The sequence below is a fragment of the Heterodontus francisci genome, chromosome 29 (genome assembly GCF_036365525.1).
Source record: "Heterodontus francisci isolate sHetFra1 chromosome 29, sHetFra1.hap1, whole genome shotgun sequence".
NCBI classification, from domain to species: domain Eukaryota; kingdom Metazoa; phylum Chordata; class Chondrichthyes; order Heterodontiformes; family Heterodontidae; genus Heterodontus; species Heterodontus francisci.
In genome coordinates this window covers 34,001,188-34,028,437 of record NC_090399.1, presented here as the reverse complement: position 1 = coordinate 34,028,437, position 27,250 = coordinate 34,001,188, and the positions used below count along the sequence as shown (strand labels likewise).

General features: G+C 47.7%; 1 protein-coding gene and 1 pseudogene across 1 annotated transcript; one reads left to right on the top strand and one right to left on the bottom strand.

The window, feature by feature from the left end:
• The window catches only part of LOC137345741 (netrin-G1-like), a 278,383-nt pseudogene that overhangs the window by 50,714 nt on the left and 200,419 nt on the right, over positions 1 to 27,250 (top strand).
• Positions 9,338 to 26,548, bottom strand: LOC137346314 (uncharacterized). The gene is made up of 7 exons (XM_068009804.1): positions 26,478 to 26,548; positions 25,838 to 25,952; positions 25,663 to 25,743; positions 19,766 to 19,826; positions 18,396 to 19,249; positions 11,384 to 11,555; positions 9,338 to 9,681 (listed from the first exon to the last, which is right to left on the bottom strand). Exons 1-7 carry the CDS (start codon positions 26,546 to 26,548, stop codon positions 9,338 to 9,340), a joined length of 1,698 nt encoding a protein of 565 aa, XP_067865905.1.

The window sequence follows — 27,250 nt, the reverse complement described above, 5'->3', positions numbered from 1 at the left end:
AGTCTGGCACCAGCTGGAGATTTGTGCCCAATTCTGGGCCCCACATTTTAGAAAGGACAGGAAGGATTTGGTGAATGTACAGAAGAGATTTACTAGAAATGGTTCCAGAGATGAGGTTATTACAGTTACAGATAGACTGGAGAAGCTGGGGTTGTTCTCCTTAGAGCAGAGAAGCCGAAAAGGAGATTTCATGGAGGTGTTTAAAATCATAAAAAGGTAAATGAGGAGAAACTGTTTCCAATGGCTGAAGGATCGATAAGCAGAGGGCACAGATTTAAGGTGATTGGCAAAAGAACCAGAGGTGACAGGAGAAAAACATTTTACTCGAGTGCTCAGGATTTGAAATGCACTGCCTGATACCCCCTTTTAAACCCATTTAATGCTTCAAAAAAAAAAAAAACAACAAAGGCGAGCCAGATAAAGGGAAACTACGAGTGACTTCAATGGCTTGTAAGGAGGGAGCAGGTGAGAGCCGAGAAGTTAGGCGATGTAGTGGATGACATTGAGATTAATTCAAGGTAAATAAGGACTGTAAGACGAACGGACACATATTAAACAGGGGGAAGTTAGATTTAGGATGGTCAGGAAGTTCTTCACTCAATGAGGACACATGGGATGGATTTCCAGATGGAGGATGGAGTGAAGAATCCAGGAACCATTGCACAGACAGATCAGTGTGATCATTGAGCAAAGTGAAGGAGAAGAACTGGAGATTCTGGAGCTGGGATGGGGAAAATGTCTCCCCCTCCCCCACCCATCAGCTCAGAGGGTTCAGATGGATTTACTCTGCTGTTATTATGTGATCAGAATTTTTTGTTTATTTAACAAAGCAAGGTGTAGATTGAGAATATTTTGAGAGAGTGCCACATAATTAAATATTTTAAAACCCATGGGATTAATAGGGACAATGGGTGGGTGGATATAAAATTGGCAAAGAGACAGAAAGCAGTGAGTAATGGTGAACTGTTGTTTTTCATTCTGGAGGGAGGTTATGCAGTGGTGTCCCCCAGGGGTCAGTATTAGGAACCTGCTCTTTTTCATATATGAATGACTTGAAGTTGGGTCGACAGGGCACGGTTTCAAAGTTGAGAGAGGACATGAAATTCAAATGTAGTAAACAGCAAGTGGGAAAGTAACAGGATATAGACTGGTAAAATGGGCAGAAACATGGCTGATGAAATTGAACAGAGAAATGTAAAAAATTGCATTTTGGGAGTAAGAATTAAGAGAGAGTGTAAACCAATTGATGTCACAACAGAAACCCTGGCTTAGGTTCCTCTTTTTTGCTGAGCAACCTGGAAGCCAAGTTTTCGATATCTATCATTGCCATGGCAAGGAATCATTGGGAGGGGACAGATACCTTCAACCAGAATCAAGGGGAGGTGGGGAGGGAGAGGTGAAGAGCACAGTGTGGACCTTCAGAGAGGTCAAGTCACTTTGATCCAGTTTGGTCTCAATGTTAGTGATGTCCAGCTCAGTGGAGAAGAGTATCATGTGCATTTTTGTCAGGTTACTTTCCACCTGAGCTTCCAGCTTTTCCAACAACCATTGCTCTTGGTCATTGAGGAACTGGTGCAGGTCAGCAAACTGCTGTGTAACATGGCAGATCAGATTACACTCCATCTCCTTAAGGAAAGAGGATCAAATATAGACAGGAACTTTAGAATTCAATAGGATTGACACTTGTTTAATGTCAAAAAAAAGTCCTATGCAATATCTTCAACATTCTCCAAAGTAAACAATTGTGAAACCCACACTTGCAGCCTTGGCCCAGTTGGCAGCCTCTCTGACAAAAGTTCATGGTTTCGTGACCCACTCAAGAGACTTGAGCACATGATCTGGGCTGAAACATTCAGTTCAGTACCGAGGGAGAGCTGCACTGTCAGAGCTACCAACCTTTGGATAAAATATTCACCTGAGGCCCTTTCTGCTCTCCCAGGCAGATGTTAAAGTTCCCTTGGTACTATTGAAAAGAGAAAGAAGTCCTCCCAATGCCCCAACTGACATCCCTCCTTCAAAACTGTATCAGAAACAGATTAACTACTCTCATTTATTTCACCAGCACATGCAAAATGGCTGCCTCATTGAAGGAAAACTTGCATTGATATTATACCTTTCACATCCTTCAGACTTCCTATAGCACCAAGTGTCGTCACTGTTGTCATGTAGACTTCAGCTTGTGTAACAGCCACAACACACACTAAGTGACTGTAGACTGAAAATCTTTCCATACATCAGTGGATCAGACCAACTTACTTCAGTTTGTACAATCTCAAGTCCTTGTTTCTGCAGCACAACTTTCAAAGAGACCACCTTCTGGTTGAGTGAGTTTAAGAAAGCAACTCCTTTATTCTGCAAGGGAGACAGGAAGGAAGTGTAATGAGCTGTGATACCAGGATACCAGACTAGTTCTGTGAAGTTACTAAGTAGAAGAGAAACCAGAATTACCCCATGATAAAATATACAGGAGACCCCAGTCCACCTTCATGTACTGACTGAGTTGTACATTTCCACCATTCCCCCCCCATCATCATTCTCACCTTTGAGAAGGGATCCCATACCTTACACATTATGATTAATTCAATTCTCTCTAAATTTGTGCTGCTTGTGACGTTTCGAGTCCCTGCACACCAGGAAGATGAACATCCCGTCTGTCTCACAGATCAGGGTCAGTTTCTCTTGATGTTCCTGGCACAGACACCTCTCCTCTTCAGTCACCTCCTGCGGACCGGTCAGCCTGTGAGTCTTGTCCACCACATTCCTCAACACACGGTTGAGCTGCAGGGTCAGCTCTGCAGCATCTTCACCACACTGGGGTCAACAGACAGACCCTCCCTGCACCTTCCAGTCGGACACAACACAGGAGCAGCAGAAATTACACTCAGTCCACTAGGATAGGATCAACAAATAACCCGAGGCAAAGGAGACAGATGAGGACTTCTCCATAACTCCCTGCAAGTCATGAAACAATCAATCCCCACTGGACAGTTACTAATATTAACCCAACAGCTCTTCCCCCTCCTTTTAACAAACTGTGTACTCACAGCAGAGGAATGAATCAGGTACATTCCTTCCACCTGAATGTATTTTACTGGATCCCTTTCCATCTAATTGAATTTAATTCATTCCCCAATGCTGTAACATTTGGTTGCCTGGCAAAGTGAATCTCAGAACTCAGCTCCAATGATGATTGACTGATGTAGCAAATTCCCCATTAACCCTTTCAGTACCTTTGACTGGAACCCTGTTGAAGGGGCCAATCGTCCCAATCTCTCCAGCACAGAAACAATACATTCTACAAGTGCCCTTCCTGAGATACAACTGGACTTAACAAACTAAAATGGTATTGTGAAGTTAAATGAAGATTTGATTCTGCCGCTCAATGACATCGCCTGTATCCAGCGGAGCTCACTGGTCATGGAGTCTCTTGGATTGGGGAATGAAGCTGCTGACATTGGTGCCAACAAGCTGGATCTCCTGTAGTTACAAAGTGGTGAAGTGTCTGTGTTCTCAGTTACCAGTCTGCAGGACTGTCATAACAGGGTGATAATCACTGTGGAGGATGTTTAAATCTTCTCCTCAGCTGTAGGTGCATCTCAATCTGAAATGTGATGCTCTGATACCTATTGAATGTTGTGTATTGAATTACACCTAATGAATGTGGCCCCTGTATGATTTGTTACTAATTTTACCCTGAATGATTGTGTCCCAAAGCCCACCAAGTTTATTTCCCTCAAGTGCCCTCCAATTTCCTTTTGAAATCATTCATCATCTCCACTCCCACTACCATCATAGGCAGAAAATTCCTGGTCATTACCACTCGCTCTGTAAAAATGTTCTTCCTCACATCCTCTACGTCTCTTGCACAAAACCTTAAATCCATGTTCCCTGGTCCTTGTTTGTTCAGCTAATGGGAACCGACTTTCTTTATCTACCTTATCTAAACTTGTCAACACCTTGTACACCTCGATCAAATCTCCCCTCAATCTTCAAGGTGATGAGATTTTTTTTATTCATTCGTGGGAAGTGGGCATCGTTGGCTGGGCCAGTATTTATTGCCCATCATTAATTGAGTGGCCATTTCAGAGGGCATTACCAGAATGATTCCAGGGATAAGGGACTTCAGTTATGTGGAGAACCTGGAGAAGCTGGGATTGTTCTCCTTAGAGGACAGAAGGTTAAGAGGATATTTTACGACATAAGGGGATAAGAGGATAGTGTGAGAAAAGGTATTAAAGTGGGTGATCAGCCATGATCGTATTGAATGGCAGAGCAGTCTCGATGGGCTGAATGGCCTACTCCTGTTCCTATGTTCCAATGTGTTCAAAATCATGACAGTAATTCTAGGAGTGACCACTGCACAGTCCTTGTGGAGACAAAGTGTAGTCGTCAAACTGAGGATATCCTCCATCGTGTTGTGCGGCACCACCACCATGCAAAATGGGATAGATTCTGAACAAATCCAGCAGTTCAAAACTGGACATACACAAGGTGCTGTGGGCTATCAGCTGCAGCAGAATTATATTCAACCACAATCTGTAACCTCATGGCTGGCATATTCCTCACTCTATCATTACCATCAAGCCAAGGGATCAACCTTGGTTCAATAAAGATTACAGGAGAGCATTCTAGCAGCAGCACCAGGCATAGCTAAAAATAAGGTATCATCCTGATGAAGCTACAACACAGGACTATATTCATGCTAAACAGTGGAAGCATCATGTGATGGACAGAACTAAGCGATCCCACAACCAACAGATCAGATCAAAGCTCTGCAGTCCTGCTACATCCAGTCTTGAATGGTGGTGGACACTTCAACAACTAATGGGAAGAGAAGACTCCACAAGCATCTCCCTCCTCAATGATGTCAGTGAAAAAGACAAGGCTGAAGCTTTGCAACCATCTTCAGCTAGAATTACTGAGTAGATGATCCATCTCAGCCTCCTCCTGAGGTCCCCAACATCACAGATACCAGATTTCAGACAATTCGATTCACTCTATGTGATATAAAGAAACAGCGGAAGTTACTGGATACTCCAAAGACTATGGACCTCCACAACATCCCGGCAGTAGTGCTGACAATTGTTACTCCAGAACTAGCCATGCTTCTAGCCAAGCTGTTCCAGTACAGTGTCATGAAAACGTGCGCTTTATGTATTCCACCACAATCTGCTAAAGAGATCTCAGCTTTCCTCACCCGAGATGGCTTATTCCAGTGCTGGATGATGTCATTCGGATTAAGAAATGCCCCAGCCGCCTTCCAAAGTCTGATGAACCAGATAGTGGGTGGCCTACCCAACTGTGTAGTGTACCTGGATGATCTGTTAGTATACAGTGACACCTGGGGGGAACCACCGAGACCAGTTAGCAACCCTCTTCCAAAGGTTACAGTCGGCTGATGTAGTGGTAAATCTCGCAAAGAGTGAGTTGGCTAAAGCTCAGGTAACCTACCTCGGACATGTTGTGGGTCAAGGGCGGGTGCTGCCCAGAGCAGCAAAGGTACAGGCATTATTGGATTTTCCCGTCCCCACGACTAAACAGGAATTAATGTGATTTTTGGGGATGTGTGGGTTCTACCGCAAGTTTGTCCCAAACTTCAGCACGATAGCTGCTTCACTGATAGACTTGTTAGAGAAAGGAGTGAAGGTAGTGTGGTCATGGAAGTGCCAAATAGCCTTTGAGAGGCTGAAAGCCATTTTAACCAATGAACCAGCGCTGGCAGCTCCAAACTTTAACAAACCATTTAAAGTGGTAGTCGTGTGAGTGACCTAGGGGTAGGTGTTGTTCTGCTCCAAAATGATGAGTCAGGCATTGAGAAACCAGTTGGGTATTTCTCCAAAAAAAATCAAATGGACATGGAAAGAGATACTCTACTGTGGAGAAGGAAACTCTGGGACTGTTACTGGGTTTCAAGCACTTTGAAGTATATGTCTGAAATGGTTATAGAGAGACCTTAGCTTATGCTGAACACAACCCCTTGACATTTGTGGAGAAATTCAGAACCCAGAATGCATGACTATTTGGATGGAACCTGCTTTTGCAACCTTATCACCTAAAGATTACCCACATTGCAGGGAAAACAATGTGATAGCTGATGCTCTGTCCGGAGTCTAACTCAGCACAGAATCATCCCAGATGACAACTTGACCAGAGCATAGCTATAGCTGTGTAAGATTGATAAATGAGTGTTTGAGGAGGAATGTGTGTGTAAGTTTTTTTTTATTTACAACGTTTTACTGAAATACTCCTGTCATTGCATGGAGGTGTCACAAAAACATGCTTTATGTCAAATGATGATTTTTATTCCACCGGTTGGAAACACAAATTGAATTTTTTTAAAAAAGAGACCAAAGGCAACTTGAGCTCACAGCTAAAGATGGCTCCCCCAATTTGTCATCACTATTCCTTCCACATTCCAATCCACTGAGACGAAGACACCATGTCTGCAAGGACAATGACCTGGGGAATCTAAGTGTTCCACATATCCTGTCCCCATTAGCTAGGCATCAAGGCAATCACCTGAGGTATTCAACTGGTGGAGACGAACCACTAAACCTAATCACTTGAACAATGGGACCCTCGCTGCAAGAAGGGGTTTTGCAGACATGAACTAATTAACTTGCACTAGTAACGACCATATTTGAATCACTGGGTTGTGGTCATGTGACAGGCCCACCCTTCTTGCGCTTAAGCTTTTGTTTTCTCTTCAGTAAGGAGACAAGATGCTGAGATGCTGGCAAGACTAGACCCGAGTGGGGTCCCGCCTTCCTCACTCTCTCTCCAAACCACCTAGCAAGCTTTGAACCTTGTTTGCTGACCGTGACTACCCAGGGACACCCCTGCTGCAGGACACCTTGAAGGAAATCACCCCTGCACTACTGTCTGCAGGAGAAGAGCAAATCAGCATTCTACATCTTTAAATCAGAAGCACTAAGGGAAAGTCGCACGACCACTGACTTCAGCCTGAATCCAGCCAAGTCATCAACCTCCACAGCCTGTATACTCATTTATTTCTCTGGACTCTAATTTGACCAATCTATCCTCCCTCTCACTCTGTAATCTCTTTGTGTGTGTGTATGTGTGTAAAATTCATACTTTGTTTTATTATTTTAATTGGATCTGTCTAAGTACAATAAAGCTAATCTCTTTGTAAAACTGAAGAAAACCTGTCTGATTGGTTCTTTTATGATTGCAGTGCATAAACTGTTAAACACTCACTGAATTGGCAAGTATATTCTTTTCAAAAAAGAAGTAAACCTGTTGCGGTCAAAAAGGAGAGGGCAAAGAGGAGAACCATTTGACCCCTCCTCACCTGATTGTAACAACAGCTACAACACTGGCATCAACCTGACAATATGGAAACTTGCCCAGGTATGTCCCGTCCTTTAAAAAGCAGGACAAAGCCGACCTGGCTAATTACCATCCCCATCAGTCTACTCTCAATCATCAGCAAAGTGATAGAAGGTGTCATCAACAGTGCTATCAAACGGCAATTAGTCAGTGATAACCTGCTCTTTGATGCTCAGTTTGGATTCTGCCAGGGCCTCTCAGCTCCAGACCTCATTACAGCCTTGGTCCAAACAAACAGCTGAATTTCAGAGATGAGGTGAAAGTGTCTGCCCTTGAAATCAAGACAACATTTGATCGAGTGTGGCATCAAGGAGCCCCAGCAAAATTAACGTCAATGGAAATCAGGGGGAAAACTCTCCACTGGATAGAGTCATACCTAGCACAAAGGAAGATGGTTGTGGTCAATCATCTCAGCTCCAGGATATTGCTGCAGGAGTTCCTCATTGTAATGTCCTAGGCCCAACCATCTTCTGCTGTTTCATCAATGATCTTCCCTTCATTCTAAGGTCAGAAATGGGGATGTTTGCTGATGATTACACAATGTTCAGTTCTATTCACAACTCCTCAGATACTGAAGAAGTCCGTGTCTATATGGTTGATGGAAAAGCTGGAAGCTCAGTTGGAAAGTAACTTGACAGGAATGGAAAGAAACCTGACAGAAATACACACGATACTCTTCTCCACTGAGCTGGACATCACTCACATTGAGGTCAAACTGGATCAAAGTGATTTGACCTCTCTGAAGGTCCACACTGTGCTCTTCTCCTCTCCCTCCCCCACCTCCCCTTGATTCTGGTTGAAAGTATCTGTCCCCTCCCAGTGACTCACTGTCATGGCGATGGTGGACATCTGTAACTTGGCTTCCAAGTTGCTCACCAACAAAGGGAAACCTAAGCTGGGATTTTTGTTGCTGACGTCCATTGGTTTCACTTGGTTTATAGTCTTGCCTCATACTTATCAAAATGCCTTGTTTTACATTTCTCTGTTAAATTTCATTAGCCATGTTCCTGCCCATTTTACTAGTCTGTCTTATAACTGTGTTTGAATTTCATGCCAATTGTGAACTTTAAAACAATGCCCTGTCGACTGAATTCCAACTCATTAATATATCAAAGAGCAGGTTCCTGATACTGATCGCTGGGGAACACCAATGTATAAACTCCCTCCAGACTAAAGGTCTGCTCAGGTCCGCAAAAAAAACCTGACCCCGAGCCCAACAGAAACACATCTGGCCCGCGTCCTTCCTTTTTTTTCCTGCTCCCACTCCCAACTCGGCCCTCAGTTAACTTACCTTCTGTCTTTCACTTTGTTGCTGATCTGCACAAGCTTAAAATAGTCCAAAAATTAAATTAACTTTGGAGTCACTTACCTGTGACGGAGCATGTCCTATCCGAGCCCGAATTCCGGACCAAGAAGTGCAATCCGACCTGACACATCATCTGTTCAGGCCGGGTAGCCGGCCGAGACTCCAGACTGAAAAACAACCATTCACCATTTCTCTCTGCATTCTGTCTTTTAGCTAATTTTATATCCATGCACCCACGATCCCAATTAATTTCATGGGTTTTGAATTTGTTAAATTAATTTCATGGGTTTTGAATTTGTTAAAGTGACAAATAGTAGGCTAGTTAACAAAATATTCTAAACCTGCACCTTGCTTGGTTAAATAAACAACAAAATCTGATAACATAATAACAGCAGAGTAAATCCATTTGAACCCTCTGAGCTGATGGGTGGGGGAGGGGGGGACATTTTCCCATCCCAGCTCCAGAATCTCCAGTTCTTCTCCTTCACTTTGCTCAATGATCACACTGATCTGTCTGTGCAATGGTTCCTGGATTCTTCACTCCACTCTCTATCTGGAAATCCATGTGTCCTCATTGAGTGAAGAACTTCCTGGCCATCCTAAATTTAACTTCCCCTGATTTAACGTGCTTCCCTTTGTCTGACTCTTATCATTTACCATGAATTAATCTTGATTCATCTCTTAAATATCACCCACTATATCACTAACATCTTGGGTCTCACTTAGGTTTAGCATCACTTCAGGGGGGAATGGTGCATTATAATCTTTTAACATCCTGATTTTAATTACCGGAATGGGGTGAATGATGGGAGAGGGGCCTTTGCTTAGCACTGCTGGATGAGGACAGCACCCTTGGCAGCAATGCAGCCCCTCAGCACTGGGCTGCAGAGCATCTGATCCTGATTTCCCATCTGGAGCCCCACAACCTTCTGATTTGGAGCTGAGCTGCCAACCTGACATTCCTGAGCACAAACCATCTTCATGTTGATCCTGGAAATCTAATCGTATCCTGCGGCCTTTGCCACCTAGAAGGACAAGGGCAGCAGACACATGGGAAGACCACCACCTGCAAGTTCCCCTCCAAGCCCCACATCATCCTGACTTGGAACTATATTGGCCATTCCTTCAGTGTCACTGGGTCAAAAACCTGGAACTCCCTCCCTAACAGCATTGTGGGTGGACCTACACCACACAGACTGCAGTTCAAGAAGGCAGCTTGCCACCACCTTCCCAAGGGAAATTAGGGCTGGGCAATAAATGCTGGTCTTGCTAGTGATGGTCACATTACATGAATTTATAATAAAGCCAGAATCTGATTCTTTCTCACGTGCCCATATTAATTCTAAAATTATTACAATAACTGTGCTCAAAGAGGACTTGATCTGCAGTGAATAATATTGGGTCAAACCAAGGTGCAGCTTCAGTGAAGTCATGAAATTTATTGGGAATGTGTGTCCAAGATACATTGAGTGTGGAATTGATGAGAATGCACAGTCCCAAGTTGGTTTTCACCTCGCCCTGTTAATTCACTTCAGTGTGCTTTTGTGTTCCATGTAGCTGCAACAACAAACTAACATTGTTTCTGTTTTCTCTTCAAGGAGGTTCGTTCTTGGAGGGACAGGTATGTATTGTCAATAATGAACTATTGCTGATGTAGCAGTTCCACATCCCACTGTGTTCTCTAGTCTGAATCCTGTAGTGTTAACTCACTTCATACAACATTAGCCTTTATTGCAGGGGCTTGGAGTACAAGAGTAAGGAAGTCTTGCTGCAATTGTACAGGGCTTTGGTGAGACCACACCGAGAGTGATTTGTCCAGTTTTAGTCACCGTATCAAAGGAGCTATTTGGCTAAGACAGGGTACAACAAAAGTTCACAGAATTAATTCTGGCACGAGAGGTGTTGTGGACTATCAAAAGACACTTGACACCGAGATGAATGAGGGTACAAACAAACCAAGGTTTATTCAATACAAGTATGCGACCAGCTCGCTCGATCCACTCGAGCGAGAGACTGCTCGACGATCGCAGTTTGCTTCACATATTTATACGCGATTGTAACTGTGCCTATGTGCTAGTACACAGACTGTTCCAAGTGTCCTGTTTATTTTTAGCTCACAATGTATTCTATATCACAGGTTTATAGGACAAAACAAAGTGGTCATTAAAACTGTGCTTAACTAATCCGTTCTCAACCCTTTTATTGCCGACAGCTGTGTCATTATCATGCTGAGCTTACAGTTCTATTTCCCCGAGTACTTTTTCACTCTACATATCTGTCTGAGCTATTTTTATCCCTTCAAGAGGGTTCTCCGATGAGGAGAGATTAAGTGAGTAAATTGGGCCCATATTCTTTGAACTTTTTGAAAATGAGAGCTGATCTCAGAATCTTGTGTTTCAGTGAGTGGGTGTGACAGGGCGGATGATGGAGAAGCTGTTTCCCCCTGGCTGGAGAGTCTAGAATGAAGGGACATAGTCTCAGGATAAAGGAGCAGCCATTTAGGAGTAAGATGGAGAGGAATTCCTTCCCTCAGTCTTGTGACACTTTGGAATTTTCTACCCGTGAGGTCTTTGGATGCTCAGTCACTGAATATATTCCAGGTTGAGTTCGATAGATTTTGGGATTCTAAGGGATTAAGGGATATGGGTGGAAATGTGGAGTTGAGGTTGAGGGTCAGCCATGGTCTTATTGAATGGTGGTGCAGGCTCAAAGGGGTGTATGGCCTACTGCTGTTCCTAGTTTGTGATCTTCTGTCCTTGTGTTCTGACATATAGCCCCTGTTGAAATAGTTAAGGGGGCTGCTCCTCAAGTTTGATTTCACGACAGCTCCGTGCTCCTCAACTTTGGGTACCTGGTGCGGTGGGTGATAGTTTGGCAGGAAGATCTCATCGATCTGCTCCTAGGTGCGGTCAAGGTGGTGGTTCACAAGTCCAGGAACTGGCGCAGGGAGAGGGGAGGAGGAGTGCATCCGTCCGTCCATCCATCCTGCTTGTCTGCCCCCTTCCGAGGTTATATTCATCTCTGGGTGTCCCTGGAGAAGGAGCATGCAGTGTCTATCAATTCACCTGAGAACCTCCAGAGCTGATGTTTATCGTAGGGGCTGGAGGGTGTTAGCGATGTGGATAATTTGGGTTTTAATTCAAGATTTATTTCTGTTTGTTTAAAGTTATTTATTGCAAATAGACACGAAAGAGGCCTGCTGAATAAAGGCCTTGTCGACAAATTTATACAAGTTGTAGTCAAGCTCCTTGTACACGAATCAAATGCTCCCAGTGCAGGCACAGCAGAAAAATCCCAATACACATTCTCTTCATCTGTCTCTCCTCGCTATGTTTGTCGAGGTGGGGGGGGGGGGGACAGTGGGGGGAGGTGGCGTTGGGTGTCACAGAAGGACGGAGACAGACGGAATGGGAGAGGGAAGGAATGCATAGGACGGGGGTCAGCTGGGGAGTTAGTGAGGGGGGATGGTGAATGTGAGTGATAGATGGATCAGGTAGAGTGAGAGGTGATAGAATGTGATGGTGGGTGAGGGACTGGGAGAGGGAAGATGTAGGGTGTCAGGGAGTCAGCTGAGATGGAGGGGGGAATCAGAGGCAGGAGGGAGGGATAAGGAGTGGATGTATGTGGGAGAGGGCTGGGATGAGTGAGGCTGGGGAGGGTGAAGAGGCAGAGGGAAACAGGGTGACAAAGTGAGGAAGAGTGAAAGTGGGGGTAGAGGAACAGGCAGTGAGCAGAGAGAGATTGGGAGCGAGAGCCTGAAAGAGAAAGTGAGAGCAAAAGATGGGGAGAGAGAAATCCAGAGACTGAAAGAAAATGTGTGCGCAAGAGACAGAGAAAGAGAGAGAGGGAGACCGACAATGAGGAAGGGTGCGAGAGAGGGTGATAAAGTGACAAGTTATCTTTCTATAACACCATGATTATAAAACATCCCAAGATGCTTCATAGCATTCTGAAGCAAAATTTGATGCAAAGCTACATAAGGTGATATGAGGATGACCAGATTGGGTTTAAGGCGGTCTTTAAGGAGACAAAGAGGGAATAGATTAGGGAGGAAATTCTTGAGCTTGGGGCACAGAAAGCTGAAGGCACGGCCACCAATGGTGGAGCGAATAAAATCAGGGATGATTAATAAAACCAAATTAGAGGATCTTGGAGATCTTGGGGTGCAGGGGCTGGGGGAGATTAGAGATAAGGAGGGGTGTAGGGGCAGGAGGATGTTCGAGATAAGGAGGGGTGTAGGGGCTGGAGGAGATTAGAGATAAGGAGGGGTGTAGGGGCTGGAGGATGTTAGAGATAAGGAGGGGTGTAGGGGCTGGAGGAGATTAGAGATAAGGAGAGGTGTAGGGGCTGGAGGATGTTAGAGATAAGGAGGGGTGTAGGGGCTGGAGGATGTTAGAGATAAGGAGGGGTGTAGGGGCAGGAGGATGTTAGGGATAAGGAGGGGTGTAGGGGCTGGAGGAGGTCAGAGATAAGGAGGGGTGTAGGGGCAGGAGGAGGTGAGAGATAAGGAGGGGTGTAGGGGCAGGAGGAGATTAGAGATAAGGAGGGGTGTAGGGGCAGGTGGAGATTAGAGATAAGGAGGGGTGTAGGGGCTGGAGGAGATTAGAGATAAGGAGGGGTGTAGGGGCTGGAGGAGGTTAGAGATAAGGAGGGGTGTAGGGGCAGGAGGCGATTCGAGATAAGGAGGGGTGTAGGGGCAGGAGGAGGTTAGAGATAAGGAGGGGTGTAGGGGTAGGAGGAGATTAGAGATAAGGAGGGGTGTAGGGGCAGGAGGAGATTAGAGATAAGGAGGGGTGTAGGGGCTGGAGGAGGTTAGAGATAAGGAGGGGTGTAGGGGCAGGAGGAGGTTAGAGATAAGGAGGGGTGTAGGGGCTGGAGGAGATTGGAGATAAGGAGGGGTGTGGGGGCTGGAGGAGGTTAGAGATAAGGAGGGGTGTAGGGGCAGGAGGAGGTTAGAGATAAGGAGGGGTGTAGGGGTAGGAGGAGATTAAAGATAAGGAGGGGTGTAGGGGCTGGAGGAGATTAGAGATAAGGAGGGGTGTAGGGGCTGCAGGAGATTAGAGATAAGGAGGGGTGTAGGGGCTGGAGGAGGTTAAAGATAAGGAGGGGTGTAGGGGCTGGAGGAGATTAGAGATAAGGAGGGGTGTAGGTGCTGGAGGAGGTTAGAGATAAGGAGGGGTGTAGGGGCAGGAGGAGGTCAGAGATAAGGAGGGGTGTAGGGGCAGGAGGAGGTTAGAGATAAGGAGGGGTGTGAGGGCAGGAGGAGATTAGAGATAAGGAGGGGTGTAGGGGCTGGAGGAGATTAGAGATAAGGAGGGGTGTAGGGGCAGGAGGAGGTTAGAGATAAGGAGGGGTGTAGGGGCAGGAGGAGATTAGAGATAAGGAGGGGTGTAGGGGCTGGAGGAGATTAGAGATAAGGAGGGGTGTAGGGGCTGGAGGAGATTAGAGACAAGGAGGGGTGTAGGGGCAGGAGGAGATTAGAGATACAGAGGGGTGTAGGGGCTGGAGGAGGTTAGAGATAAGGAGGGGTGTAGGGGCTGGAGGAGATTAGAGATACAGAGGGGTGTAGGGGCTGGAGGAGGTTAGAGATAAGGAGGGGTGTAGGGGCAGGAGGAGGTTAGAGATAAGGAGGGGTGTAGGGGTAGGAGGAGATTAGAGATAAGGAGGGGTGTAGGGGCTATAGGAGATTAGAGATAAGGAGGGGTGTAGGGGCTGGAGGAGGTTAGAGATAAGGAGGGGTGTAGGGGCAGGAGGAGATTAGAGATAAGGAGGGGTGTAGGGGCTGGAGGAGGTTAGAGATAAGGAGGGGTGTAGGGGCTGGAGGAGATTAGAGATAAGGAGGAGTGTATGGGCTGGAGGAGGTTAGAGATAAGGAGGGGTGTAGGGGCAGGAGGAGATTAGAGATAAGGAGGGGTGTAGGGCTGGAGGTGGTTAGAGATAAGGAGGGGTGTAGGGGCTGGAGGAGATTAGAGATAAGGAGGGGTGTAGGGGCTGGAGGAGGTTAGAGATAAGGAGGGGTGTAGGGGCAGGAGGAGATTAGAGATAAGGAGGGGTGTAGGGGCAGGAGGAGATTAGAGATAAGGAGGGGTGTAGGGGCTGGAGGAGGTTAGAGATAAGGAGGGGTGTAGGGGCAGGAGGAGATTAGAGATAAGGAGGGGTGTAGGGGCTGGAGGAGATTAGAGATAAGGAGGGTTGTAGGGGATGGAGGAGATTAGAGATAAGGAGGGGTGTAGGGGCTGGAGGAGATTAGAGATAAGGAGGTGTGTAGGGGCTGGAGGAGTTTAGAGATATGGAGGGGTGTAGGGGCTGGAGGAGATTAGAAATACAGAGGGGTGTAGGGGCTGGAGGAGGTTAGAGATAAGGAGGGGTGTAGGGGCTGGAGGAGATTAGAGATAAAACGGGGTGCAGGGGCTGGAGGAGATTAGAGATACAGAGTGGTGTAGGGGCTGGAGGAGGTTAAAGATAAGGAGGGGTGTCGGGGCTGGAGGAGTTTAGAGATAAGGAGGGATGTAGGTGCTGGAGGAGATTAGAGATACAGAGGGGTGTAGGGGCTGGAGGAGATTAGAGATAAGGAGGGGTGTAGGGGCTGGAGGAGGTTAGTGATAAGGAGGGGTGTAGTCCCTGGAGGAGATTAGAGATAAGGAGGGGTGTAGGGGCAGGAGGAGATTAGAGATAAGGAGGGGTGTAGGGGCTGGAGGAGATTAGAAATTAGGAGGGGTGTAGGGGCTGGAGGAGGTTAGCGATAAGGAGGGGTGTAGGGGCTGGAGGAGGTTAGAGATAAGGAGGGGTGTAGGGGCTGGAGGAGGTTAGAGATAAGGAGGGGTGTAGGGGCTGGAGGAGGTTAGATATAAGGAGGGGTGTAGGGGCTGGAGGAGATTAGAGATAAGGAGGTGTGTAGGGGCTGGAGGAGTTTAGAGATATGGAGGGGTGTAGGGGCTGGAGGAGATTAGAAATACAGAGGGGTGTAGGGGCTGGAGGAGGTTAGAGATAAGGAGGGGTGTAGGGGCTGGAGGAGATTAGAGATAAGGAGGAGTGTAGGGGCTGGAGGAGATTAGAGATAAAACGGGGTGTAGGGGCTGGAGGAGATTAGAGATACAGAGGGGTGTAGGGGCTGGAGGAGGTTAAAGATAAGGAGGGGTGTCGGGGCTGGAGGAGTTTAGAGACAAGGAGGGATGTAGGGGCTGGAGGAGATTAGAGATACAGAGGGGTGTAGGGGCTGGAGGAGGTTAGTGATAAGGAGGGGTGTAGTCCCTGGAGGAGATTAGAGATAAGGAGGGGTGTAGGGGGAGGAGGAGATTAGAGATAAGGAGGGGTGTAGGGGCTGGAGGAGATTAGAGATAAGGAGGGGTGTAGGGGCTGGAGGAGGTTAGCGATAAGGAGGTGTGTAGGGGCTGGAGGAGGTTAGAGATAAGGAGGGGTGTAGGGGCTGGAGGAGGTTAGAGATAAGGAGGGGTGTAGGGGCTGGAGGAGGTTAGATATAAGGAGGGGTGTAGGGGCTGGAGGAGATTAGAGATAAGGAGGGGTGTCGGGGCTGGAGGAGGTTAGAGATAAGGAGGGGTGTAGGGGCTGAAGCTGATTCGAGATAAGGAGGGGTGTGGGTGATGGAGGAGGTTAGAGATAAGGGTAAGTGTAGGGGCTGGCGGAGGTTAGAGATAAGGAGGGGTGTAGGGGATGGAGGAGGTTAGAGATAAGGAGGGGTGTAGGGGCTGGAGGAGGTTAGAGATAAGGAGGGGTGTAGGGGCTGGAGGAGGTTAGAGATAAGGAGGGGTGTAGGGGCTGGAGGAGATTAGAGATAAGGAGGGGTGTAGGGGCTGGAGGAGATTACAGATAAGGAAGGGTGTAGGGGCAGGAGGAGATTAGAGATAAGGAAGGGTGTAGGGGCAGGAGGAGATTAGAGATAAGGAGGGGTGTAGGGGCAGGAGGAGATTACAGATAAGGAAGGGTGTAGGGGCTGGATGAGATTAGAGATAAGGAGGGGTGTAGGGACAGGAGGAGATTACAGATAAGGAGGGGTGTAGGGGCTGGAGGAGATTACAGATAAGGAAGGGTGTAGGGGCTGTAGGAGATTGGAGATAAGGAGGGCTGGAAAGGATGGAGGAGTTAGAGATAAGAAGGGAGTGAAGCAATGGAGGGACTTGAAAGCAAGGATGTGAATTTTTAATTTCGAGGTGTTGCTGGACCAGGAGCCAATGTAAGGCAGTGAGCACAGGGGGTGATGGGTGAACGAGGTTTGGTGCCAGTTCAGACATGGGTAGCAGAGTTTTGGATGCCCTAAAGTTTAAGGAGGGGGGAATGTGGGAGACCAGCCAAGAATGCATTTGAATAGTCGAGTGTAGAGGTAACAAAGGAATGGATGAGGGTTTCAGCAGCGGATGAGCTGAGGCAGGGCTGAAGTTGGGAGATGTTACAGAGGTTGAAATAGGCGGTCTTAGTGATGGAGTGAATATGAGCTCGGAAGCTCAACTCAGGTTGCGAACAGTCTGGTTGAGCCTCAGACAGTTGCCAGGGAGATGGATGGAGTCGGTGGCTCGAGAACAGATTTTGTAGCAGCACCAAAGAGAATGGCTTCTGCCTTCCTGATACTTAAATGGAGGAAATTTCTGCCCTCCCGGTTCTGGATGTCAGATAAGCAGTTTAATAATTTATCAACAGTGGAGGAGTTGAGTGAGGTGGTGGTGAGGTAGAGCTGGATGTTGTCAGTGTACATGTGAAAATTAACAGTGTGTTTACAGATGATGTGGTTGAGGGGCAGCATGTAGATGAGAAACAGGAGGAGGTCAGGGATAGATCCTTGGGAACCCCAAAGGTAACGGTGCGGGAGCAGGAAGAGAAGCCATTGCAAGTGATTCTCTGACTACGATTAGATAGATAAGCATGGAACCAGGTGAGAGCAGTCCCACCCAGCTGGACGACAGTGCAGAGGCATTGGAGGAGGGTGGTGTGGTCAACCGTGTCAAAGGCTGCAGACAGGTCGAGAAGGACAAGGAGGGAAAGTTTACCTTTGTCATAGTCACATAGGATGTCATTTGTGACTTTGATAAGAAGTGTTTCAGTACGGTGACAGGGACAGAAACTTGATTGGAGGATTCAAACATGGTGTTCCGGGAAAGATGGCCGTGGATTTGGGAGGTGACCACACGTTCAAGGACTTTGGAGAGGAAAGGGAGTTTGGTAATGGGGTGTGAGTTTGCAAGGACAGAATGAGTCAAGGTTTATTTTTCAGCAGGAGGGTGATAACTCGAGATTTGAAAGAGAGAGGGACAGAACCTGAGGACAGGGAACCGTTAATAATATCAGCTAACATGGGAGCCAGAAAGTGGCTTGGCCCCGTCCATCCGAGCACCGTGAAGCTGAGGCCCCGGGGCTGCCAGCTCCTGTGCTGAGCCTGACCCCACTCCCTCACCCCTGGTCCCGACTCCCTATCCTTGTCCCTTCGCTGGGCTTGTCCTGATGCAAACCCCCTCCCACACAACACCATCTGACTCAGACAGAGGGAGAAACAGACGGCAGTGACCAGGTGGGGGGAAATGAAGGGAGATGGACTCAATAAATTGTCTCCAGGAAAAGAAAACGTGAGTAGTTGAGAATCCACCACTGGAGGTGGAGGAGAGTCTGTGGCTGCTGTTTCCCCTCCTGTCCTGCAGGGGGTGTTTCCCAGCCCCCACTGGAAACACTGGGACCTGCCTCTGGGCTGCTCTCAGTTGTTTTGTTTATTCATTAATTGAATAATTGATGTAACTGGATATTTCACCGCGCTCTTGACCTGCTCCCTGAACTTGGATTGAGTCACCCCATAAATAAATGTGTTTGTGCAGCAACTTAAATTCTGCAGCATCCATTCGACTAGTGCAAATATATAAGAAGAATCAGAATCAAAGTGTTGTGTGATGTTCAAGTAATATAAAACATATCCAAACCAGAGAAGTATGAAGTTGCCGGATATGGTGAAGAGTAAAATCACAGACTTCCTTCTGCTCTCCATCTCTGGGTCAATGCGATTCTCTCCCTTGCTCTGACCCCTCAGTCCCTTACGGACTCGACTGGCCACTAAAATGTGTCTGACTGTCAGAGCGTTGAGCATCAGGATTAAAGCAAATGGGAGCAATGGGGTTAAAACCGGATTAAACTTGCGAAATCCCACCCATCCCGGCTCAGTATAATAGCTCCGCTTTGTAACACAGAACCATGGTACATTGTCGATTATCTCTCTAGGTGCATATTTAAAGTAATGAGGGACATTTTTTAAACAGAGCAGAATACAGGTTGTTGCGAGAACCACAGCCGCAGTTTTCTCGGTGCAATATTTTGTTTTCAGCTTCTGGCAACAAATGGCCACAAATCGATCAAAGGTGAAAGTGATGGTGAACCAGACAGAACAGTCTACGGCTGCCCAGAACAGGACAGCATGAATACAACACATAGGGGTGATGTTTAGGAAAGACACCGGGAAATAATAATAACGGATCCGCCGTGTAATGACCCCCGTGACAATGACCAGTAGATCCGCCGTTGCCATGGCCACCAGGTAGCGAGTGGTGCAGGTGGAGAGGCCGCATTTTCCCCGGGACAGGATCACAATCGCCAGTAAATTAACTGTAAGAGAGAGAAGGGAGAAGAGACTGGAAACTACTGATCAAACATTCTCCATGTCTGACCCAGACAGTAAGGACAGGATTTTAGCACCGAAAACGGAGGGTTTGGGGGGGAGGGTCAGAGGTTAGAATTAAAAATCTCAGCCGGAACCTCCACCGACCTTCGACTTGACTACTTCTGGGTTTTCCGGAGTCGGGAAAGGGGACGGACAGACGACTGCTCCCAGGAGGTGGGTTGGTAATTTAAATGTTTAAATCAGTCTGGAAGTCTCTGATTTAATGTGTTTTGCATGTTTAACTCTGTCTGGCCAGGTTTCCCCATTATACTCCACACCACGTGCAAAGAAACCCGGGATTGGGGATTGGAACAATCCCCCTCCGGGATGAACCACTCCCTCGGGATCATCCCCACTTTCCCCACAACAGGATCCCACCAGTGCCCGGCACCAGACCGCAACTCCACGGGTTGGACCTCACCCTGTTTGGGATCAAAGCACCCCCAACTCTAGGTTTGTACCACCCCGGGATTGGATTCTGCTGCCTGGACGGATCTCCGCTATGGGCTCTGGCCTCCTCTTCTGGGATAAGAAGCCCCAAAAATTCAGGTTCCCACATTGTGTCTTACATCAAACACTCCCCCTGCATGTTCCCGCTAACCGGACTCGGACCAATCTCCAGGATAGGAGATCCCTGCTCAAGGTTCAGGATCAGACACTCACCCTCCCCCTCCTCCTCCCTTCCCGCTCCTCCTCCCCAGACTCGGACCACGCTGCAGGATAGGTGGCCCCGCCCTGGGGTTGGTGATTGACAGACCAGTGATTGGAAATGTTACCACCCTCTCGCCCTCTGGAGATGGTGATTGGACACCCCCGATATCAGATATCTCCCCCAAAACATGGGATCAGTATTTGGACCGCCCTGGTCCTGAGGCCTGCTCCAGAGTCCGCCCTGCCCGACTGGAAGACAAGCCTGTCAATCAGTCTGACTTCAGGACGGGGAACCTGTCAAGGATAAAAGAAGCAATCTGTGGAGTTAAAACTCTGAAACTCCACTCCTCACTTATGTCACTCACCCCTGTTAATATCTAGGAATAAACATTGCAATAAAAACAAAATACTGAAACTGCTGTAAATCTGATAAAAAATAGGAGAATGTTGAAAACACTCAGGTCAGGCAGCATCTGTGGAGCGAGAAACAGAGTTAATGTTTCAGGCTGATAGGCTTTCATCAGAATTGGAAAATATGAGGCTCAGTGGCGCAGTGGTTCGCACAGCAGCCTCAGAGCTCCAGTGACCCGGGTTTAGTTCTGGGTACTGCCTGTGTGGAGTTTGCAAGTCTCCCTATGACCACGTGGGTTTCTGTCGGCTGCTCCAGTTTCCTACCACTGCCAAAGACTTGCAGTTTGATAGGTAAATTGGCCATTGTAAATAGCCCCCAGTGTAGGTAGGTGGTAGGGAATATGGGATTAATGTAGGAGGGGATGTGGTAGGGAATATGGGATTAATGTAGGATGAGTATAAATGATGGTTGATGGTCGGCACAGACTCGGTGGGCCAAAGGGACTGTTTCAGTGCTGTATCTCTCGATGACTATGACTCTATATTAGAGATTAACAATTTGAAAGCAATCATGTAGTCAGTGAAAAGTTGGGTATAGGGGGAGGAAAGAACAAAAGGGAAGGTCTGTGATCGGGTGGAGGGCAGGAGTGATTCAATGATAAAAGGGATGATGGTGCAAGGTGAATGGGACTATGAAAGAAACAGAGGATGGGTCCAGAGGAAGTGTAAATGGTTACAGCAGAATAACAGAGGGGGAGGGGAGCATGGAAAATCTGGCAAAGAGGAGAAGGCTCCAGAGGCCTGGAAAAGTGATGGAGAATGGTGGGTAGACCCCAGGGGTGTGGACCACCTGCCAGCTGTGTACCAATAGGGGATCCCCACCCCAAGCACCAGCCCACACCCACTCCACTCCCAGTGACTCTGCTGTAGTCATCCTTCATTACCAGCACAGGCCGTCCCAGAAAGTAGGAGCAATGGTTATAATCTGAAGTTTTTAATCTCAGTGTTGAGTCCGACAAGCAATAAAATGCCGAATCAAAAGATCCAGTGCTGTTCCTCATTGAGCTTCAGTGGAAGAGTGCAGGAGGATAGAGAGGTCAGAGTGGGAGTGGGATGTAGAATTAAAATGACAATTGACCAGAAGCTCAGGGTCACACTTGCAGACTGAACGGTGGTGTTCAGCAAAGCAATCACTCAATCTGTGTTTGCTCCTCTCCCAATGTCCAGGAGATTCCATCATGAGCAGCGAATACTGTTAATAAATTGTAAGAAGTCCAAGTAAATCACTGTTTCACCTGGAAGGAGTGTTTGGGGCCTTGGACAATGGGAAGGGAGGAGGTAAAAGGGCAGGTGTTACATCTCCTGTGCTTGCACGGGAAGGTGCCTGGGAAAGAGGAGCTGATGTTGAGGGTGATTTTAGATTAGATTAGATTAGAGATACAGCACTGAAACAGGCCCTTCGGCCCACCGAGTCTGTGCCGACCAGCAACCACCCATTTATACTAATCCTACACTAATCCCACATTCCTACCAAACATCCCCATCTGTCCCTATATTTCCCTACCACCTACCTATACTAGTGACAATTTATAATGGCCAATTTACCTACCAACCTGCAAGTCTTTTGGCTTGTGGGAGGAAACCGGAGCACCCGGAGAAAACCCACGCAGACACAGGGAGAACTTGCAAACTCCACACAGGCAGTGCCCAGAATCGAACCCGGGTCCCTGGAGCTGTGAGGAGTGGATCAGGGTGTCACAATGAGTGGGGGGAAGGGAGGGGAGCAGAATATATGTTTGGTGTTGGACTTAGCTGGATGTGGCAGAAATGTTGGAGGATGATGTGTTGAATGTGGAGGCTGGTGGGGTGGAAGGTGAGGACAAGGGGAACCTTATCATGGTTCTGGCAGGGAGGGAAGGGGTGAAGGCAGTAAAGTGAGAAATGGGATGGACTTGGTCGAGGGCCCTGTTAACCACAGTGGAGGGGAATCCTTGGCTGAGGAACAAGGAAGACATTTCAGAAGCACTGGTGTGGAAGGTAGCATCATCAGAACAGATGGAACGGAGGTGGAGAAACTGGGAGAATGGAACAAAGTCTTTCCAGGAAGCCGGGTGGGAGGAAGTATAATCAAGGTAGCTGTGGGAGTCGGTGGGATTATAGTGGATATTGGTTTACAGTCAGTCCCCTGAAGTGGAGGTCAAGAAGTTAGGGAAGGGAAGTGTCAGAGACAGGCCATGTGAAGACTAGGGAGGGGTGGAAATTAGAAGTAAAGTTGATGTAATTTTCCAGTTCAAGGTAAAAGAAGGAAATGACATCAGCACAGTCATCAAAGTATCAGAAAAATATGTGAAGGAGGGGAGCTGAGTAGGATTGGAACAAAGAATGGTCTGTGTCATACACAAAGGCAGCATAGCTGGAACACATACAGCTCCCATAGTGACAATATTAGATTGTGGAATATCCCAATGTTTACACCCGAGGTCCACACACCTATACTTTACAACAGGGTCCCTGCAGAGCGATCAGAATCAGAACTTGAGAATTTTTATTCCCAGACCAGAGCTGGTGGGGAAGAGAGGAGCTCTGGCAGGAATGGTGAGTGAATGAAACGAAATGAATCAATTCCACATGGGGCCCTCAGAATGTACCAGCAGGAGATGGTGCAGCAGCAGAATTGTATTCAACCACAATCTGTGACCTCATGGTCTGGCATATCCCCCACTCTACCATTACCATCAAGCCAAGAGACTAACCCTGGTTCAATGAAGGGTACAGGAGGACATGCCAGGAACAACACCAGGCATATGTCAAAAAGAAGTGTCAAACTGGTGAAGCTACAACACAGGACTATCTGCATGCCAAACTGTGTAAGCAGCATGCGATAGAGCTGAGCGATCCCATAACCAATGGATCAGATCTAAGCTCTGCAGTCCTGCCACATCCAGCCGTAAATGATGGTGGACAATTAAACAACTAACTGGAGGAGGTGGCTCCACAAATATCCCATTCCTCAATGGTGGGGGAGCACACCACATCAGTGCGAAAGATAAAGCTGAAGCATTTGCAACAATCTTCAGCCAGAAGTGCCAAGTTGATGATCCATCTCAGCCTCCTCCTGAAGCCCCCAGCATCACAGATGCCAGACTTCAGCCAATTCCATTCACTCTGCAAGATATCAAGAAGCGACTGAAGGCACTGGATAATGCAAAGGCTATGGGCCTTGACAATATTCCGGCAATAGTACTGAACACCTGTGCTCCAGAACTTGCCGTGTCCCTAGCCAAGCTGTTCCAGTACAGCTACAACACTGGTATCTGCCCTGCAATGTGGAAAATTGCCCAAGTACAGCAGGACAAATCCAACCCAGCCAATTTCCACCCAATCAGCCTACTCTCAGTCATCATTAAAGTGATGGAAGGTGTCATCAACAGTGCCATCAAGCATCAATTGCTTAGCATTAGCCTGCTCAGAGACGCTCAGTTTGGGTTCTGTCAGGGCCACTCAGCTCCTGACCTCATTATAGCCTTGGTTCAAACATGGACAAAAGAGCTGAACTCAAGAGGTGAGGTGAGAGTGACAGCCCTTGACATCAAGGCAGCATTTGACCGCGTATGGCTTCAAGGAACCCTAGCAAAACTGAAGTCAATGGGAATCGGGTAAAACTCTCCGCTGGTTGGAGTCATACCTAGCACAAAGGAAGATGGTTGTGGTTGTTGGAGGTCAATCATCTGAGCTCCAGGACATCACTGCAGGAGTTCTTCAGGGTAGTGTCCTAGGCCCAACCATCTTCAGCTGCTTCATCAATGACCTTCCTTCAATCATAATGTTAGAAGAAGGGATGTTCGCTGATGACTGCACGATGTTCAGCACGATTCGCGACTCCTCAGATACTGAAGCAGTCCGTGTCGAAATGCAGCAAGACCTGGATGATATCCAGGCTTGGGCTGATAAGTGGCAAGTAACATTCATGCCACACAAGTGCCATAATGACCATCTCCAACAAAAGAGAATCTAACCATCTCCCCTTGACATTCAATGCCATTACCATCGCTGAGTCACCCACTATCAGCATCCTAGGGGCTACCATTGACCGAAAACTGAACTGGAGTAGCTGTATAAATACGGCGGCTACAAGAGCAGGTCAGAGGCTAGGAATGCTGCGGCGAGTAACTCCCCTCCTGACTCCCCAAAGCCTGTCTACTATCTACAAGGCACAAGTCAGGAATGTGATGGAATACTCTCCACTTGCCTGGATGGGTGCAGATCCAACAACACTCAAGAAGCTCGACACCATCCAGGACAAAGCAGCCCACTTGATTGGTACCCCATCCACAAACGTTCACACCCTCCACCACCGATGCACAGTGGAAGCAGTGTGTACCATCTACAATATGCACTGCAGCAAAGCACCAAGGCTCCTTAGACAGTACCTTCCAAACCCACGACCTCTCCCGACTAGAGGGACAAGGGCAGCAAATCCATGGGAACTCCACCACCTGCAAGTTCCCCTCCAAGTCACAGACCATCCTGACTTGGAAATATATCGCCGTTCCTTCACTGTTCGCTGGGTCAAAATCCTGGAACTCCCTTCCTACCAGCACTGTGGGTATATCTACCTCCCATGGACTGCAGTGGTTCAAGAAGGCAGCTCACCACCACCTTCTCAAGGGCAATTAGGGATGGGTAATAAATGCTGTCCTGGCCAGCGATGCCCACATCCCTTGAATGAATAAGAAAAAGGGAAACTGACTGGGAAACGGCCTCATGGTGTCTGTCAGGCAAGATCCCATCCATTGTGAGTTTAAGGAGAGCTCGGGTTTACTGGACTTTGGAGCAGAAAGGGGCAGACTGAGATGGACAGAAATGTAAATGGAATTCTGCAGCACAGCTCCGAGCTCAGAAGGAAGGAAGTCTCGTGTGTTATGGGACAGTCGGGGCCAGAATGACCCAGTGGATGAGGATTCAGAGCCTGAAGAAGAGAGTGAGATCTTTGAGGGGAGGAACTGAACTGTCAAATAATAGTCAATCAATTCAATGCCAAACGTGAGGACATTCAAGGTAGAAAGTGGAGAGATATTTGATAAAGTAATCAGAGAGAGAGCAAACTGTCTGGTTCAGATGGATTGTATCCACACAGACTGGTCTGTATCCTATTTGGGCACCACGCCCTTTCAACTCAGCGGGGTGCCCATATTTAACAGCCATCGCAGAGCCTCGCGATATTAATCACGGGGGCTCATTAGAATCATGGCGCTGAGCCGCCCACCCTGTTTTTGACAGCTGTGCAGCAGGTGCTGGGTCCTTATTTTAAGCGCCCCAGAACCTGCTTCCTGACAGCTGTCAAAGAAATACTTACCTGATTGCTGAAGACCAGGGCTGCTGTCAATCTGGCAGCAAAGCAGAAAGTGCTGCAGAAATCCAGCAGGTCAGGCAGGATCTGTGGAGAGAGAAGCAGAGTTAACTTGTCCAAGTTCACAGACGTGAAAGTTAACTCTGCTTCTCTCTCCACAAATGCTGCCTGATCTACTGACTGATCCCAACACTTTCCGCTCTGCTGCCACATACTTTCCCTGCTGTGTCCCAGTGTCCTGTGAACTTGCGATCCTCTTCTCCCACTCTATTGTTAGATTCCTTCTTGTAGGCGTGCTGCACCAGGGTGAATAATCATAAATTTTCACATCCCAGGACATGAGATTTAAATATACCATAAAAGGTATTACAGAGGTTTAGAGAGAACACACTGACACAAATGGGAATGCACGGGTGTCACAGCAATGTAAATACTTCTTTCACTAAATGTTCCTCACCAACATGTGTGTTGTTTTCTCTGTGTGAATGACATGTGCTAGCATGTAGCGCCAATGTCACATCCCTTTGCACCATTGGCCCTTCAGGAGAGCCAACACATACAATAGCATCATTACCATGCCACCATTACTCATGAGCGTCTCCACGGATGCAGTGACATGGACATTGACTCAGTCAGCCGCTGCCTATAATGGTTTACACAGGGATGCTGCAGATGTGGACTGGTGCACAGCAGGTGAGTAAGCCTGATGTGTAGCTTACAGAGCTCATGTTGTTTCTTATGGAGCAGACAGCCTTTATCTGATAAGCCACTTCCGTACATCCCTACCTCACTGCTAGCTCGGCGGGCATCTGCCCTCTCACATGTCTTTCATGTTGTAGGTCCTCAGCGTCCTCATAGTCCGAGGAGGAATCCTGTTGATGTCTCTCCTCATCATGCCAGACCTGGCCCCTATTGGGTGCATAGTTGTGCAGAACAGCAAAGAAAGGAGCTGGCCTTTTCAGCCCATAGTACAGGGCATCACCCCATCCTTCCAGGCATTGGAGGTGTTCTTTCAGCATGCCGATCTCCTGCTCAATGGTGGCTCATGTAGCTCAGAGGCTGGCATTGTATCTCTCCTCTGCAGCAGTGGTGGAGTCTGTCACTGGTGTCGGGAGCCATGTCTGTATAAGATAGCCCTTATCTCCAAGAAGCCACCCCCCTCCATCTGAGCCAGTTCAGTGAACAGCGGTGGCAGCCGGGACTGGTGCAAAACCAGGTGTCATGGCAGCTGCCTGAGAAGCAGTCACACATTCGCAGCAAGCATCTGCGGTGTTCACATACCAGCTCCACTTAGATTGAGAGGGCTCCTTTAATGGTGATGTCTGCCGGTGGTAGCCTGGTGGGAGGCCTGATGGCCACATGAGTGCAGTCTATGAACATTACAACCTATGGTTCTCCGGCAATGGTGCCAGAACCACTGGCCCACTGGGCCTGGCTGTGGGAGTCTGTCCTGAAGCGGTCATTCTAAATGGCCCTCCGGTGCAGGGCGTTGGTGACCTCCCTGATGCAGCGGTGCACTGCTGACTGTGTGACCCCACAAAGGTCTCCACTGGGCCCTAAAAGGCTGCAGAGGCATCAGGCTTAAGAATTGCTG

Excerpts from the sequence above, each read along its gene's own strand:
- LOC137346314 (XM_068009804.1), bottom strand. The coding sequence starts at position 26,548 with ATGAGGAGAGACATCAACAGGATTCCTCCTCGGACTATGAGGACGCTG. Across the intron at positions 25,744-25,837 it reads AGCGGAAAGTGTTGGGATCA|ATCCTGCCTGACCTGCTGGA; the intron begins GTCAGTAGATCA and ends CTCTCTCCACAG. Across the intron at positions 19,827-25,662 it reads CCCTGGTCTTCAGCAATCAG|AAGAGGAGGCCAGAGCCCAT; the intron begins GTAAGTATTTCT and ends TTCTTATCCCAG.